General features: G+C 45.5%; 1 protein-coding gene across 1 annotated transcript in view; it reads left to right on the top strand.

Moving 5' to 3' along the window:
- The window catches only part of LOC147663417 (uncharacterized), a 455662-nt gene that overhangs the window by 332944 nt on the left and 106151 nt on the right, over positions 1–16567 (top strand). The window contains exon 8 of the mRNA XM_086950472.1: positions 4929–5348. Coding sequence (XP_086806598.1) covers positions 4929–5348 — 420 coding nt within the window. The remainder of the gene's footprint in view (positions 1–4928; positions 5349–16567) is intronic.

Below are 16567 nucleotides of genomic sequence, written 5' to 3'. Positions count from 1 at the left end.
CGCACACACAGGAGAGAGGCCTTATCACTGCTCTGTATGTGCCAAGAGCTTCACTCAAAAGAAAATTCTTCTTCAGCATCAACGCATACACACAGGAGAAAAGCCTTTTCGCTGCACCATGTGTGAGAAGAGCTTCAGTCAAAAGGGAAATCTACTAAAGCACGAACTAATACACACCGGAGAGAGACCTTATCACTGCACTGTGTGTTCAAAGCGCTTTTCTCAAAAGGGAGACCTCATACGGCATCAACGTGTACACACAGGAGAGAGACTTCATCATTGCACTGTGTGTGAGAAGTGCTTTTCTCGTAAGTCGACCCTTGTACTGCATCAAAGAACACACACCGGAGAGAGACCTCATCAATGCACTGTGTGTTCCAAGCACTTTGCTAATAAGAGAGACCTTGTACATCATCAAGGAACACACAGAGGAGAAAAGCCTTTTCGCTGCACTGTGTGCGAGAAGAGCTTCAATCAAAATGCAAATCTACGAACGCACCAACTAATACACACCGGAGAGAGACCTTATCATTGCACTGTGTGTTCAAAGCGCTTTTCCCAGAACGGAGGGCTTGTACGGCATCAAAGCGTACACACATGAGAGCTTAAATCAAAGTTCAAGTCTCGTAACAACAAACACACAGGAGAGAAACCTTATCACTGCAAAGTGTCTTCCAAGCGCTTTTCTCAGAAAGAAAGGCCATGTATGGCATCAAAGTGCACACACAGGAAAGAGGCCTTATCACTGCACTGGGTGTGAGAAGAGCTTTACGCCAAAGTCACATATGCAACGGCACCAAATAATACATACTAAACTGAACCCTAGCACTGCACAGTTTATGCCAGGAACTTCAATCAAAACGAACGTTTCTACAACACCAATTAATACAAACAAGATGGATCCATTTTCACTGTAACAATCTTATGTCCTGCTTACCCCAAAGTATGTTTTACTGGAATGTTGTAACTTAGCGAGGGCTTATAGTAAAAATGCCTAATGACCAGTGTTCCCTGTAGGCTACGTGCATTTAGTGTAATAACATCGAGTGCGCAAACTCCGTTGCGAAGCGCATACACTTCACACATCACTGAGGCAACATTTACAGCTCTTGCTTTTCAAAAGTGAGCAGCGTGGAAAAAAGATCTCTTGCGTGAAGGAGCACAGAGAGCAGATCTTGGGCCTAGCAACATACCTCGGTGGAAGAGGGGAGAACGTTGCAGCGTCCCTCTTAAACTGCAGGTATCGGGTGCCCAGGTTCACAAGTTGTGCAGCATCTTTCTTCTTTGCATGCCGGGCGTGGTCCCTCCCTTTCAGATTAATTTATTTTAAAAGTCCATGCACTAATTAGCATTGTTCGGTACTGAAGGGCATGATGTGTGGCATACTGATGTTTAAGTCCCAGCTAAAAGTGTTCAAAAATCAAGCACTCGGTGCATAATGGTATGCCTGTGCTAAACGTATTTAGAGAAGTCATTTCTGACCCTGCCGCAAGCATGCTAAGGCATATATGCCCCCAGTGAGGCAGTATCATTCAGATGAGTCATTTTCCCGGCCTAGACCTGGGCTCGGTAATTGCATCTTTGGTCCCCTGTGAAGCGTGATTGCGAGCAGCCATACAGGAATGTAAGGGGATATGATCGGTAACCAATCACATCCTTGTGTTATTTCTTTATAAATGTCCTGAACGTTTCCCACTGCTAGTTGATTCTATTGTACCATCCGAATATAGGATTCATTTACCACCTCTCTCACGCCATTACATGAGGGCACAGCCGCAACGCTCTCACGCCGTCTTATAAAACATACACTAAACTACTACTTACACATCACAACAACTTTTAGCTCACAGCTGGGCTCTCAGCACAGACCCCTATTCACAGATGCCAAAGTCCCAACATATCGAAGCCCGTAGCCCCTCTGCAGCGCACAGAGGTACTCGCCTCGTGGAACGGACTTGCTTCCATCTTCAGCCCAGGTGCTGCTCGCTCTTTGTGGTGCCTGATTAACGTTGGATTCAAGCAAGCCGGGCCGACGACGGCTGAAATGCCAGAAACCGGTCCCCGGAAGCTTGTCTCCTTTCCGGTGAAGAATTGGCTTGGTAGTTTGGTCTGCCCTGTTCCCATGATGCACTGGGCCAGGGACAGACTAATTTGCATATAGCCAGGTTCTGAGCTGAGATGGTGCAGTGAGCTAAATAACGGTGATGGATCAAGCCCTGATCTTTGGACTGGGTAAGAGTGGTCTGCTTAATTCAGACACTCTGTTCATCACCACCCCCTTTTCTGAATTGATTAAAGTTGGAGCTGCAGAAGAAAACGAGGGCTCTTTTCCCTTCCCATCATACCTTTCATCACATATGTTTAAGAGTTAATAGTTGAACTGTGGTTATTGCTGATGTATGTAGACATCTTTTCCTAAATAAATCCTGCTGTATCTTGCATTGCAATGGGTTTGTGTCAGCATTCTGTGCATTTCAGATCCCCTCCTATAGGGCGCACATTTATTTTTGTGTCGCTTTGTAAGCTCTACAGTGCACAGTAGTGAAGAGTTCTGCCGCAACCAACTGGAAAGCAGTGAACCCACTGAGCAGCCCTGTATCTATGAGTGCCACCAGGTATAACTTGATTTACCTCTTATAAGGAGTAAGTACTGTGTCCAGACTGATTTTTTAATTTCTTTTTTTATCCCAGCCCTTTTTTGCTTTCCTCATTCGAAGAATGCAAAATACAACAAGACTTAGGGCAGGATGTACTAGCATCAGGAATACCAACTTTCCTATTTGCCATTCTCTATGAGTCGCAATTTGGAAATCGGAATTCCTAATGTATGAAACTCTTTTGAGTTTCATTAGCGATTGCTAGCAAGTGACAAATAGACCTACTTCATGCATATTAGTGAGGGAGGTCGCAATTTGAGGCCCATTAGGAATCACACACATCACAGAGATGGCAGCCTGCTGAGGTCAGCAGACCACCATGTCTATGATTGGTTTTTAATAAAGCAGTCTGTTTTTTTTTTTAATGCATCCCATTTTCCTTTAAAGGATAATGGGATGCATTTAAAAAGAAAAAAAATAAGCTTTTCCTTTCATTTTTTTTAAGAGTAGACAGTAGGATCTGTGGGACAGCCGCCTGCTCTTAAAAATATTTGTTATCCATTCTTCAAAGGACCCGTACCTATTTGCAAATGGGTTACCACCTCCTTCAGGGAGTCAGTAAATTTTGACCTTGATACAGTCGCATTCAGATCGGAAGAAATGCCGTAAACACGCCCCTTTTAAATACCAATCGCACACACTAATTGCGAGTAGGTAGCGTGTTGCCAAACCACAATTTGTATTCGGTACATTTGTAAAAGCATTTTTGCGGTTGGACGTTTCCGACTGCAAAAATACTTTGTACAAGAGGCACCTAATGATTTACTCCCCCAGCAGGAGAACTAGCCAATAGGGCACTAAACTAATGGTGCAGCGCCAGGTTTGCACGTGTGCAGCAACAGCGGTGGAATGAGCACCGGCACTTAGGGTTTTAAAAAAACAAATTAATCACTTATTTGTGCTCCTCATGATTGAAGATGTCTCTTTCAGCCTTAGGTTTGGAGATAATATTTTGTTTGAAGTCAATATTCGTGTTTTCCCAGCGGACGGCAGATGCTTCTGCTGTTCTTGATCCATTCATCACACACTCCTGCTGGTGCTTGCTGACTCCTGATGCTTCTGTGCACTTTACCATTGGTGCAGCAGGTGCAGTGGCACCGAGCCCAGGACTGTGAGGGGGCCTTTGACCCTGTAAATTACTGTATATTAGCAGCCCAACAACAGTCAAATAGGTCATTATCTTTGCTTGCACCTGAGCTCATGGGATCCTGGTCTTTCCACAAATATGCATAAACCTGAGCTAGGCGTCACTGCTAGCACTGATGGAGGGCTGTATGCTTTGGAAGGAGAATCGATCTCTCAGAACCATGTTCAGATAAAATTATCATTATTACGAGTCACTGCACTGCCGACGCCTGAACAGCAGGAACCCTTCGTCTACCTCTTCCTGGTTCATGCGGGACTTCATTCTACCTAAAATAATTTTCCTGTATGTTTCATTTAACAACACAGTTTGCTTCCTAAATGCAACTGCAAAGTTAGATTTTAGTGGGATGAACAACACATAGGATTATACCTGCAAGTGTTTTGGAAATACAAAACAGACACACACACACATCAACCTTTTTAAGAATATCCACACCTTATGTCCATTATACTCCACTCCATGTGTTGTATAGCAGAATGCACATGAAGGAGAGACGCTTTGCTTGTAATGTGTGTGACAAAGAATTTATCAATGAGACACTTCTTGTGAGGCACAAAAAAGGACACACCAGCCAAAGGCCATATCCCTGCGAAACATGTAAAAAGTGTTTCACTCAAAAGGCAACTTTTTTACAGCATCAAAGAACACACACTAGAGAGAGGCAGTATCACTGCACAGTGTGTTCCAAGCCCTTTGCTCATAAGAATAGCCTTGTACGACATCAAAGTGTACACACAGGAGAGAAGCTTTATCACTGCAATGAGTGTTCAAAGCGCTTTGCTTATAAGGGAAGCCTTGTACATCATCAAAGAACACACAGTGGAGGGAGGCCTTATCACTGTTCTGTATGTGCCAAGAGCTTCACTCAAAAGAAAATTCTTCATGAGCATCAACGCATACACACAGGAGAAAAGCCTTTTCACTGCACCATGTGTGAGAAGAGCTTCAATCAAAAGGGAAATCTACTACAGCACCATAGAAAACACACAGGGGAGAAACCTTATCACTGCACTGTGTGTCCCAAGCGCTTTGCTGATAAGAGATGTCTTGTACAGCATCAAAATGTACACACAGGAGAGAGGCCTTATCAGTGCACTGTGTGTTCCAAAACCTTTTCTTGGAAGGCAAACCTTGTACTGCATCGAAAAACTCACACAGGAGAGCGGCCTTATCACTGCACTCTGTGTTCCAAGCGCTTTGCTGATAAGAGATCTCTTGTACAGCATCAAAGCGTACACACAGGAGAGAGGCCTTATCATTGCACTGTGTGTTCCAAAACCTTTTCTTGGAAGGCAAACCTTGTACTGCATCAAAGAACACACACAGGAGAGAAGCCTTATCACTGCACAGTGTGTTCCAAAACCTTTTCTTGGAAGGCAAACCTTGTACTGCATCAAAGAACTCACACAGGAGAGCGGCCTTATCACTGCACTCTGTGTTCCAAGTGCTTTGCTGATAAGAGATCTCTTGTACAGCATCAAAGCGCACGCGCAGGAGAGAGGCCTCATCAAAGCGTACACACAGGAGAGAGGCCTCATCAAAGCGTACACACAGAAGAGAGGCCTCATCAAAGCGTAAACACAGGAGAGAGGCCTCATCAAAGCGTACACACAGGAGAGAGGCCTCATCAAAGCGTACACACAGGAGAGAGGCCTCATCAAAGCGTACACACAGGAGAGAGGCCTCATCAAAGCGTAAACACACAAGAGAGGCCTCTTCAAAGCGTACACACAGGAGAGAGGCCTCATCAAAGCGTACACACAGGAGAGAGGCCTCATTAAAGCGTACACACACGAGAGAGGCCTCATCAAAGCGTACACACAGGAGAGAGGCCTCATCAAAGTGTACACACAGGAGAGAGGCCTCATCAAAGCGTACACACAGGAGAGAGGCCTCATCAAAGCGTACACACGGGAGAGAGGCCTCATCAAAGCGTACACACGGGAGAGAGGCCTCATCAAAGCGTACACACGGGAGAGAGGCCTCATTAAAGCGTACACACAGGAAAGAGGCCCCATCAAAGCGTACACACAGGAGAGAGGCCCCATCAAAGCGTACACACAGGAGAGAGGCCTCATCAAAGCGTACACACGGGAGAGAGGCCTCATTAAAGCGTACACACAGGAGAGAGGCCCCATCAAAGCGTACACACAGGAGAGAGGCCCCATCAAGCGTACACACAGGAGAGAGGCCTCATCAAAGGGGACACTGAGGCCTCATCAAAGGTACACACAGGAGAGAGCCCTCATCAAAGCGTACATACACGAGAGAGGCCTCATCAAAGCGTAAACACAGGAGAGAGGCCTCATCAAAGCGTACACACAGGAGAGAGGCCTCATCAAAGCGTACACACACGAGAGAGGCCTCATCAAAGCGTACACACAGGAGAGAGGCCTCATCAAAGCGTACACACGGGAGAGAGGCCTCATCAAAGCGTACACACAGGAGAGAGGCCTCATCAAAGCGTACACACAGGAGAGAGGCCTCATCAAAGGGGACACTGAGGCCTCATCAAAGGTACACACAGGAGAGAGGCCTAATCAAAGTGTACACACAGGAGAGAGGCCTCATCAAAGCGTACACACAGGAGAGAGGCCTCATCAAAGCGTACACACAGGAGAGAGGCCTCATCAAAGCGTACACACACGAGAGAGGCCTCATCAAAGCGTACACACAGGAGAGAGGCCTCATCAAAGCGTACACACAGGAGAGAGGCCTCATCAAAGCGTACACACAGGAGAGAGGCCTCATCAAAGCGTACACACAGGAGAGAGGCCTCATCAAAGGGGACACTGAGGCCTCATCAAAGGTACACACAGGAGAGAGGCCTCATCAAAGGGTACACACAGGAGAGAGGCCTCATCAAAGCGTACACACAGGAGAGAGGCCTCATCAAAGCGTACACACAGGAGAGAGACCTCATCAAAGCGTACACACAGGAGAGAGGCCTCATCAAAGCGTACACACAGGAGAGAGGCCCCATCAAAGCGTACACACAGGAGAGAGGCCTAATCAAAGCGTACACACAGGAGAGAGGCCTCATCAAAGTGTACACACAGGAGAGAGGCCTCATCAAAGCGTACACACAGGAGAGAGGCCTCATCAAAGTGTACACACAGGAGAGAGGCCTCATCAAAGCGTACACACAGGAGAGAGGCCCCATCAAACCGTACACACAGGAGAGAGGCCTCATAAAAGCGTACACACAGGAGAGAGGCCTAATCAAAGCGCACACACAGGAGAGAGGCCTTATCACTGCTCTGTATGTGCCAAGAGCTTCACTCAAAAGAAAATTCTTCTTCAGCATCAACGCATACACACAGGAGAAAAGCCTTTTCGCTGCACCATGTGTGAGAAGAGCTTCAGTCAAAAGGGAAATCTACTAAAGCACGAACTAATACACACCGGAGAGAGACCTTATCACTGCACTGTGTGTTCAAAGCGCTTTTCTCAAAAGGGAGACCTCATACGGCATCAACGTGTACACACAGGAGAGAGACTTCATCATTGCACTGTGTGTGAGAAGTGCTTTTCTCGTAAGTCGACCCTTGTACTGCATCAAAGAACACACACCGGAGAGAGACCTCATCGATGCACTGTGTGTTCCAAGCACTTTGCTAATAAGAGAGACCTTGTACATCATCAAGGAACACACAGAGGAGAAAAGCCTTTTCGCTGCACTGTGTGCGAGAAGAGCTTCAATCAAAATGCAAATCTACGAACGCACCAACTAATACACACCGGAGAGAGACCTTATCATTGCACTGTGTGTTCAAAGCGCTTTTCCCAGAACGGAGGGCTTGTACGGCATCAAAGCGTACACACATGAGAGCTTAAATCAAAGTTCAAGTCTCGTAACAACAAACACACAGGAGAGAAACCTTATCACTGCAAAGTGTCTTCCAAGCGCTTTTCTCAGAAAGAAAGGCCATGTATGGCATCAAAGTGCACACACAGGAAAGAGGCCTTATCACTGCACTGGGTGTGAGAAGAGCTTTACGCCAAAGTCACATATGCAACGGCACCAAATAATACATACTAAACTGAACCCTAGCACTGCACAGTTTATGCCAGGAACTTCAATCAAAACGAACGTTTCTACAACACCAATTAATACAAACAAGATGGATCCATTTTCACTGTAACAATCTTATGTCCTGCTTACCCCAAAGTATGTTTTACTGGAATGTTGTAACTTAGCGAGGGCTTATAGTAAAAATGCCTAATGACCAGTGTTCCCTGTAGGCTACGTGCATTTAGTGTAATAACATCGAGTGCGCAAACTCCGTTGCGAAGCGCATACACTTCACACATCACTGAGGCACCATTTACAGCTCTTGCTATTTAAAAGTGAGCAGCGTGGAAAAAAGATCTCTTGCGTGAAGGAGCACAGAGAGCAGATCTTGGGCCTAGCAACATACCTCGGTGGAAGAGGGGAGAACGTTGCAGCGTCCCTCTTAAACTGCAGGTATCGGGTGCCCAGGTTCACAAGTTGTGCAGCATCTTTCTTCTTTGCATGCCGGGCGTGGTCCGTCCCTTTCAGATTAATTTATTCTAAAAGTCCATGCACTAATTAGCATTGTTCGGTACTGAAGGGCATGATGTGTGGCATACTGATGTTTAAGTCCCAGCTAAAAGTGTTCAAAAAGCAAGCACTCGGTGGATAATGGTATTGCTGTGCTAAACTTATTTAGAGATGTCATTTCTGACCCTGCCGCAAGCATGCTAAGGCATATATGCCCCCAGTGAGGGAGTATCATTCAGATGAGTCATTTTCCCGGCCTAGACCTGGGCTCGGTAATTGCATCTTTGGTCCCCTGTGAAGCGTGATTGCGAGCAGCCATAAAGGAATGTAAGGGGATATGATCGGTAACCAATCACATCCTTGTGTTATTTCTTTATAAATGTCCTGAACGTTCCCCACTGCTAGTTGATTCTATTGTACCATCCGAATATAGGATTCATTTACCACCTCTCTCACGCCATTACATGAGGGCACAGCCGTAACGCTCTCACGCCGTCTTACAAAACATACACTAAACTACTACTTACACATCACAACAACATTTAGCTCACATTTAGCTCACAGCTGGGCTCTCAGCACAGACCCCTATTCACAGATGCCAAAGTCCCAACAAATCGAAGCCTGTAGCCCCTCTGCAGCGCACAGAGGTACTCGCCTCGTGGAACGGACTTGCTTCCATCTTCAGCCCAGGTGCTGCTCGCTCTTTGTGGTGCCTGATTAACGTTGGAGCTGCAGAAAAAAACGTGGGCTCTTTTCCCTTCCCATCATACCTTTCATCACATATGTTTAAGAGTTAGTAGTTGAACTGTGGTTATTGCAGATGTATGTAGACATCTTTTCCTAAATAAATCCTGCTGTATCTTGCATTGCAATGGGTTCGAGTCAGCATTCTGTGCATTTCAGATCTCCTCCTATAGGGCGCACATTTATTTTTGTGTCGCTTTGTAAGCTCTACAGTGCTCGGTAGTGAAGAGTTCTGCCGCAACCAACTGGAAAGCAGTAAACCCACCGAGCAGCCCTGTATCTATGAGTGCCGCCAGGTATAACTTGATTCACCTCTTATAAGGAGTAAGTACTGTGTCCAGACTGATTTTTTTTATTTCTTTTTTTCATCCCAGCCCTTTTTTGCTTTCCTCATTCGAAGAATGCAAAATACAACAAGACTTAGGGCAGGATGTACTAGCATCAGGAATACCAATTTTCCTATTTGCCATTCTCTATGAGTCGCAATTTGGAAATCGGAATTCCTAATGTATGAAACTCTTCTGAGTTTCATTAGCGATTGCTAGCGAGTGACAAATAGACCTACTTCATGCATATTAGTGAGGGAGGTCGCAATTTGAGGCCCATTAGGAATCACAGCCATCACAGAGATGGCAGCCTGCTGAGGTCAGCAGACCACCATGTCTATGATTGGTTTTTAATAAAGCCGTCTGTTTTTTTTTTAATGCATCCCATTTTCCTTCAAAGGATAATGGGATGCATTTAAAAAGAAAAAAAATAAGCTTTTTCGTTTATTTTTTTTAAGAGTAGACAGTAGGATCTGTGGGACAGCCGCCTGCTCTTAAAAATATTTGTTATCCATTCTTCAAAGGACCCGTACCTATTTGCAAATGGGTTACCACCTCCTTCAGGGAGTCAGTAAATTTTGACCTTGATACAGTCGCATTCAGATCGGAAGAAATGCCGTAAACACGCCCCTTTTAAATACCAATCGCACACACTAATTGCGAGTAGGTAGCGTGTTGCCAAACCACAATTTGTATTCGGTACATTTGTAAAAGCATTTTTGCGGTTGGACGTTTCCGACTGCAAAAATACTTTGTACAAGAGGCACCTAATGATTTACTCCCCCAGCAGGAGAACTAGCCAATAGGGCACTAAACTAATGGTGCAGCGCCAGGTTTGCACGTGTGCAGCAACAGCGGTGGAATGAGCACCGGCACTTAGGGTTTTAAAAAAACAAATTAATCACTTATTTGTGCTCCTCATGATTGAAGATGTCTCTTTCAGCCTTAGGTTTGGAGATAATATTTTGTTTGAAGTCAATATTCGTGTTTTCCCAGCGGACGGCAGATGCTTCTGCTGTTCTTGTCCATTCATCACACACTCCTGCTGGTGCTTGCTGACTCCTGATGCTTCTGTGCACTTTACCATTGGTGCAGCAGGTGCAGTGGCACCGAGCCCAGGACTGTGAGGGGCCCTTTGACCCTGTAAATTACTGTATATTAGCAGCCCAACAACAGTCAAATAGGTCATTATCTTTGCTTGCACCTGAGCTCATGGGATCCTGGTCTTTCCACAAATATGCATAAACCTGAGCTAGGCGTCACTGCTAGCACTGATGGAGGGCTGTATGCTTTGGAAGGAGAATCGATCTCTCAGAACCATGTTCAGATAAAATTATCATTATTACGAGTCACTGCACTGCCGACGCCTGAACAGCAGGAACCCTTCGTCTACCTCTTCCTGGTTCATGCGGGACTTCATTCTACCTAAAATAATTTTCCTGTATGTTTCATTTAACAACACAGTTTGCTTCCTAAATGCAACTGCAAAGTTAGATTTTAGTGGGATGAACAACACATAGGATTATACCTGCAAGTGTTTTGGAAATACAAAACAGACACACACACACATCAACCTTTTTAAGAATATCCACACCTTATGTCCATTATACTCCACTCCATGTGTTGTATAGCATTCCCCATCATAGGGAGGGGACGCCTTCACAAAAGAAGGGTCGAGAACGTGTTGCATCTAAAAAGGATTCAAGCCTGTGCTCTGCATGCTGCAGATGTCTGCAGCGGATGTGCTAACCATCTGTGCTACCTTACATGCTTACTACGGCACAGGAACAACGGTGTATGTGTGGAAATTGTAACTGAGGATCAACAAACGTTTTGGTTTAGAGGATCGCCTAAACCTTTTTGTTTAGTAGCTACAAGCACTTCCTTTCTTTAGCACTTTTCATTTCATGTTCACTGTGCTGCGGCTCACCATTAACAGTCCACCGAAAACAAAATGCATTTGAGAATTGGTTGCAGGTTGCAGGCTCCACTCGTCCTCCACCGTTCCACAAGCAGGTAGTTTGGATCTTCCATTTATTTAAGGCAATTCCTGAAATATCAGAAATGGCTGTATAGTCCAGAACATTTTTTCACACTCTCAGGGGATTCCTTTCTTTTCTTGCCCAACTCCTCTCTGCTGCAAAGCATTCAGTGGTAAGTGGCGCTCTTCAGTGTACCTTTCTGCTGCTGACAGTCATTCGATAGACCTCTCCCCACACATCTGCCCCACAGGACCTGTTGTCTGTACATTCTTCAACTGCATACATTCGCTCGTCCTTTGCAGGGGTCTGGTGTTACCTCAGCCCCATTCCATAGCCCACCACGCTGCACCCTGCAATCCTCTTTTAGTTTCCTGTGTCCAGCATCGTCCCTCTGCGTGCCCTTCCTCCTCGGCATTTTTGCCTTTGTCCACTAAGTATGCCATATAAAGGGCCCACTAGTCCCTAGGGGGGGTCTGCACAGACTGAAGCTCATTAAAAGTGTCCAACTACTCATTACAGTGTGCCATGTCCGAGTGCCGATCCCCAATTTTGGGGCAGGGCCCCTTGCCCAGCGCATCGCTACTCTGCGCTTAGCTAATAGTAGTCCAATAGCGAGTAGCTTTTTTTTTGTGTTGAAATGGTTTATTAGCATTTATTAAATATAAGACAATAAAAGCAATAAAATACAGAAATGTGCAACATGATAACATAAATTACATTGGAAGTAACGCATAAAGGTAAATATATATGAATTCATGAGGATGAAGACTGTATCTTATTGTAATTCAAGAGATACAATAATAAGATGAAAGGAGGAAAAAAAAATTCAGTTGTGAATAAAACAATAAGGTATTTGATTGAAAAACTCTAATGACTTATGGTGAGATAAAAGTAATTTTTAAGCAAATGTGAGTAGAAAGAAAATGAATAATAATAAAGGAAAGGTATCAATGCAGAAAATTATAAAAGAATGGAACATATAGTATAGAAAATTATATAGGGAAATTAACCAAAGATGAAAAGGAAGAAATTGGAGGAAATAAGCTGAGAGCATTGGTTCCCTCTGTATAGTGAGGCTATTATAGCCGTCAATGCCTGGAAAACTCCCTCCCAGAATTGAAGTATCGCTGGACAGTACCGAGCAACATGTATAACCCCTGCTTCCTGCTCACTGCAACGCAGGCAGTTTGCAGATTCCCGTAGGCCAGTGTTTCCCAAACTGGGGTCCGCGACACATTCCCAGGGGGTCCACCGCCAGCAGTTTAAAAAGCTCTGCAAATTTCCTCGTATAATTAGCAGTTTTTGGGCAACAATAAAAGTGTCAAGAGAACGCCAGTGATTAATGTACCTGCTGGAGAGAGATTAGAGTTTTGTCCAGTAGCAGCTTTGAGTTATCTAAGGTAGCACAGGGGGTTAATATGCCTACTGCAAAGAACGTGTACAATGCAGTTTGAAAAAACTATTTTATGTGCATAGCTCAGTGAGTTACTGCTTTTCTCACTGAGATTCTTTTGTTATTGCACAGTTCATAAGTTACTCTCGTAATCTAACACAGTGACCTATACACTGTTAGAGCTGCTTGCAAACTGAATGGTACAAGTTAGTAACTTATGTTTTTTCGCAGTCTTTCATTATCCTCATGCTGCTAAAAAGGTTTATTTGTGTAGAAATATATATATTTTTATTAATAAAGACCATGCTAACCACTTTATGTTCTGAATCTGGGGTTTTGGTTCACCAGAACAAGCACTCTTTCAAAATTCCTACCAGTATGGATGGCGTGTGGATCCTACACCTTGAAGTCTCCTTTGCCTTATGTAACATTTCCTATATGCTGATTTACACATATGATTCATTGTCTCTATATGTGTGATATGTAAAGTGCTCCGACATCCCACACTGGTATAAGAGGTGCTATAAAACAAATGAAATACATGTGAGAGAGGGGCTAAGGAGAGATGAGAGGCGCTGTTGGAGGGTGATAGTGAGGGAATCATTGAAGAACCCCAATAAAGCTTGTCGTACCCTGGTGCACAGTAAGGCCATCATTTACGATTCTTTAAAAGCTAAGACAATTCAATATATAATGATCAATGTGTTTTAGAATGCACCATTGTTCCCTACATTTTCTTGGGGGGAGAGCCTCCCAAAGCCCCCTTTGTTGTGGCCAGGCTCACTCACTGCACTTGCTGTGCACCGTATGTGGACTGCTCTGAAAACATTTGCCAGGACTGCTTTGGGTTTCCAGTCCGCCCCTGGCAGGCGCCTCTTACTGTGAAACAAAACCAACCATTTAAAAGTCTGCCAGGGAGACCAAGCACCAACCTTCCTATCAACACATATCACTTTTTGCAATTCTTTCAATATAAAATACTAACATCCTTAGTAATTCCTGTATTTGTTTAGTGTGCACATGTTTATTTTTTTCAAGTTACTGTTTTCATTAAATTTGAATCATACAAATTGCTGTGGGTCTCCGGCTTCCAGTGGTGACTCAATGGGGGTCCTCAGGAGTCATATGTATGGGAACCACTGCCGTAGGCCATATCGGTACAATCTTTCCAGCATATAATACACACAGTTTATGTACTTAAAGTGTATTAACTGGTGTCTCCCATTTACAGCCATACCTTATCTTCTAAGGGCCTACCCAAGTCTCTCAACGAGTCCGATCTTGCTTCAATCGCACTGGGTCTGCGCGCTTCCTGCACATAAGCATAGAACACTCTTACTAACTTGTCAGGGGCTTCTTCTGTACCACGGCAGAATGTGCCGGAATGTCTGGTGGCTCTTGCAAGTCTTGTCCTAATAGTTCTCTCAATTCATTCCGGACTCCATGGCAGTGATATCCAGTCAGGGCTGATGGCGGGTGCCTTGCTCAGGGAAATTCCTCCAATTCCCAACCTTTACTTTGTGAAAAAGATCTCCCATCTTTGTTACCCCTTGTGTTTGCAGGGCAGTTCTCATATTCGTTACCAGTCCTAACGAGAGCCAGGTGCACCACTCCAGTTTAACATGTGGGAATACAAGAGTGTGCCCCTTGTTTATCCCACAAGCTCCACCATGCATTGGCAGCACTGTGAGAAACCTGTAGAGCCTTCAGTCCCCGGGCTCTCCATCGTGCCCATCATAAACACCCAACCACAGTCTGAGCTCACCTAGACCTGAGGGGGCGGCTTTACCATTTGTAATACATTAGAGCCATATGTTGTATGACAATAAAGACACAGAAACACATCATCATTTGCCACAAATTTTGCGATGTTTGGCCGGGCATCCCCTGCCCTCATACCGTGGTTGTTCTTGTGTGGCGTACCAGTCTACTCCTTTGCGCCATTTGACTATGTTTGGTGGGACGGGATTCTTCCATGCCATTGCAATGTCTCGTTTGGCCACCACAAGGGCGGTGCTTATGAATAATTTGTCTGCTCTAGAGCCGTCCAGTCCATCTGTGACTCCCAGTAGTATGTTCAAGGGGTTATGAGGGCCATCCATCCCAGCACCTCTGTAAGTTCCACTACCAGTGACTCCCAATAGGAAGCTATGAGGGGACAAGACCATACAAATATGGAAAAAATCTGCGGGTTCTGCCACACAGCGTGTACAGGATGGGTGTGGTGTTGGGCCTGCCCTATGTAGGCAGTCAGGGGTAAGATAGGAGGTATGACGGTAGTATAGCTGGACCAAGCGGAGCCAGGCTGAGACAGTGATGGTTTTGGGAGCCATCAAGGCGTCTCTCTGGTCGTTGTCCTCCAGCGCACCTAGCCAGGACTCCCAACAAGTCCTCAGCGGGTCAAGGGAGGTGGGGCCATTGTTATTTAATGAACGATAAATGTGTGATACCCCCTCCCAAAGTCCCCCATTGTGATTTGTGCTACTAAGGGGCTGTGTTCTAGATGCAACGTGCCTGTTACTATGTGCACGCTGAGGGTGTGGCGGAGTTGTAGGTACCTAATAAACTGTGACGGGTGGAGTGAGTGTCTGACTTGAAGGTCCGAGAAGAAACGTACATGGTCCCCGACCCAAACGTCGCTGAGTTGTGAAATACCAATAAGAGCCCAGCCCCGGAAACCCTCTGAGTTCCCCACTTCTCGAAGCCATGTGCCTTGCCAGAGGGGTGTTTGCTGGGTCAGCCTATTCCCCCAGCTGGTATGGCGTAGGGAGTCACGCCAGGCCAGCAACCCTGCACGGGATACTGTGTGGAAGGTCTTGGAAATGGGTCCCCCGTACATCATAGTCTGGATTAGAGAGAGTCCCAGGTCTTTCAACTCGGTCCTGTAGGCAGGGTCGGACCAGCCACCATTAAACTAGTCGTTCAATATTAAGAGGCGGTTTGCTATGTAATGTAATGTAATGTAAATTGGTTTTTATACCGCGCGACTGTCACTCCAAGGAGCATCTTGGCGCCTACACAGACCAGAGCTGATGTGGAGTCTGGTCCGGCTGCTTTCAGTAATATGACCAGGGTACTCATATTAGGGCTCTAGCGCACGTGTCAGGGAGACTGAAAATCCAGGTCTTCAGTGCTTTTCTGAACTCAGATTCCCGTTCCATAGCACGGAGGTGTGGGGAGTTTATTCCATGCTTTAGATCCTCGGACTGGCAGGGATTTGCCACCCCTCGAAATGAGTCTAAAAGTTGGAATAGCCAACAGATTGACATTGGAGGATCTAAGGGTGTGTGATGGATGGTATCGGGAAAACCTCTTTTGTATGTACTTTGGTCCTTGCAAGTGAAAGGCCCTAAAGGTAATTACCAGGATTTTAAACAGCACCCGTTTGACCACTGGTAGCCAGTGGAGTGTGTTCAATGCGGTAGACGCTGAGGATTTCTTTGGCCACTTCAGAACCAGCCTGGCAGCTGCATGCTGCACCATTTGCAACTTATGTGTAACAGCCTTGTTGGTTCCCAGCCTTGTTGTTCACAACCTTGTTCCCAGCCTTGTTGGTTCCCTATGTAAAATAGGTACAAGTTTGTCATAGCCATGCCTCCATAGAAGAGTGGAATTTGGAAGCGAGAGAGGGCCATGCGTGGACGAGAACCATTCCAGAGGAACCTTGCGGTCAAGCTGTCTAAACCCCTGAACCATGCCCAGTAAATATGGAATGGGGTCTTATGAATGATGTAGAGGAATCAGGGGAATTTTAAAAAGTGCCACCCTGCCTAGCGGGTTAAGCAATAGGGCT

This window comes from Lissotriton vulgaris, unplaced genomic scaffold, assembly GCF_964263255.1.
Source record: "Lissotriton vulgaris unplaced genomic scaffold, aLisVul1.2 SCAFFOLD_1057, whole genome shotgun sequence".
Lineage (NCBI taxonomy): Eukaryota > Metazoa > Chordata > Amphibia > Caudata > Salamandridae > Lissotriton > Lissotriton vulgaris.
This window is presented reverse-complemented; position numbering and strand designations above follow the sequence as displayed.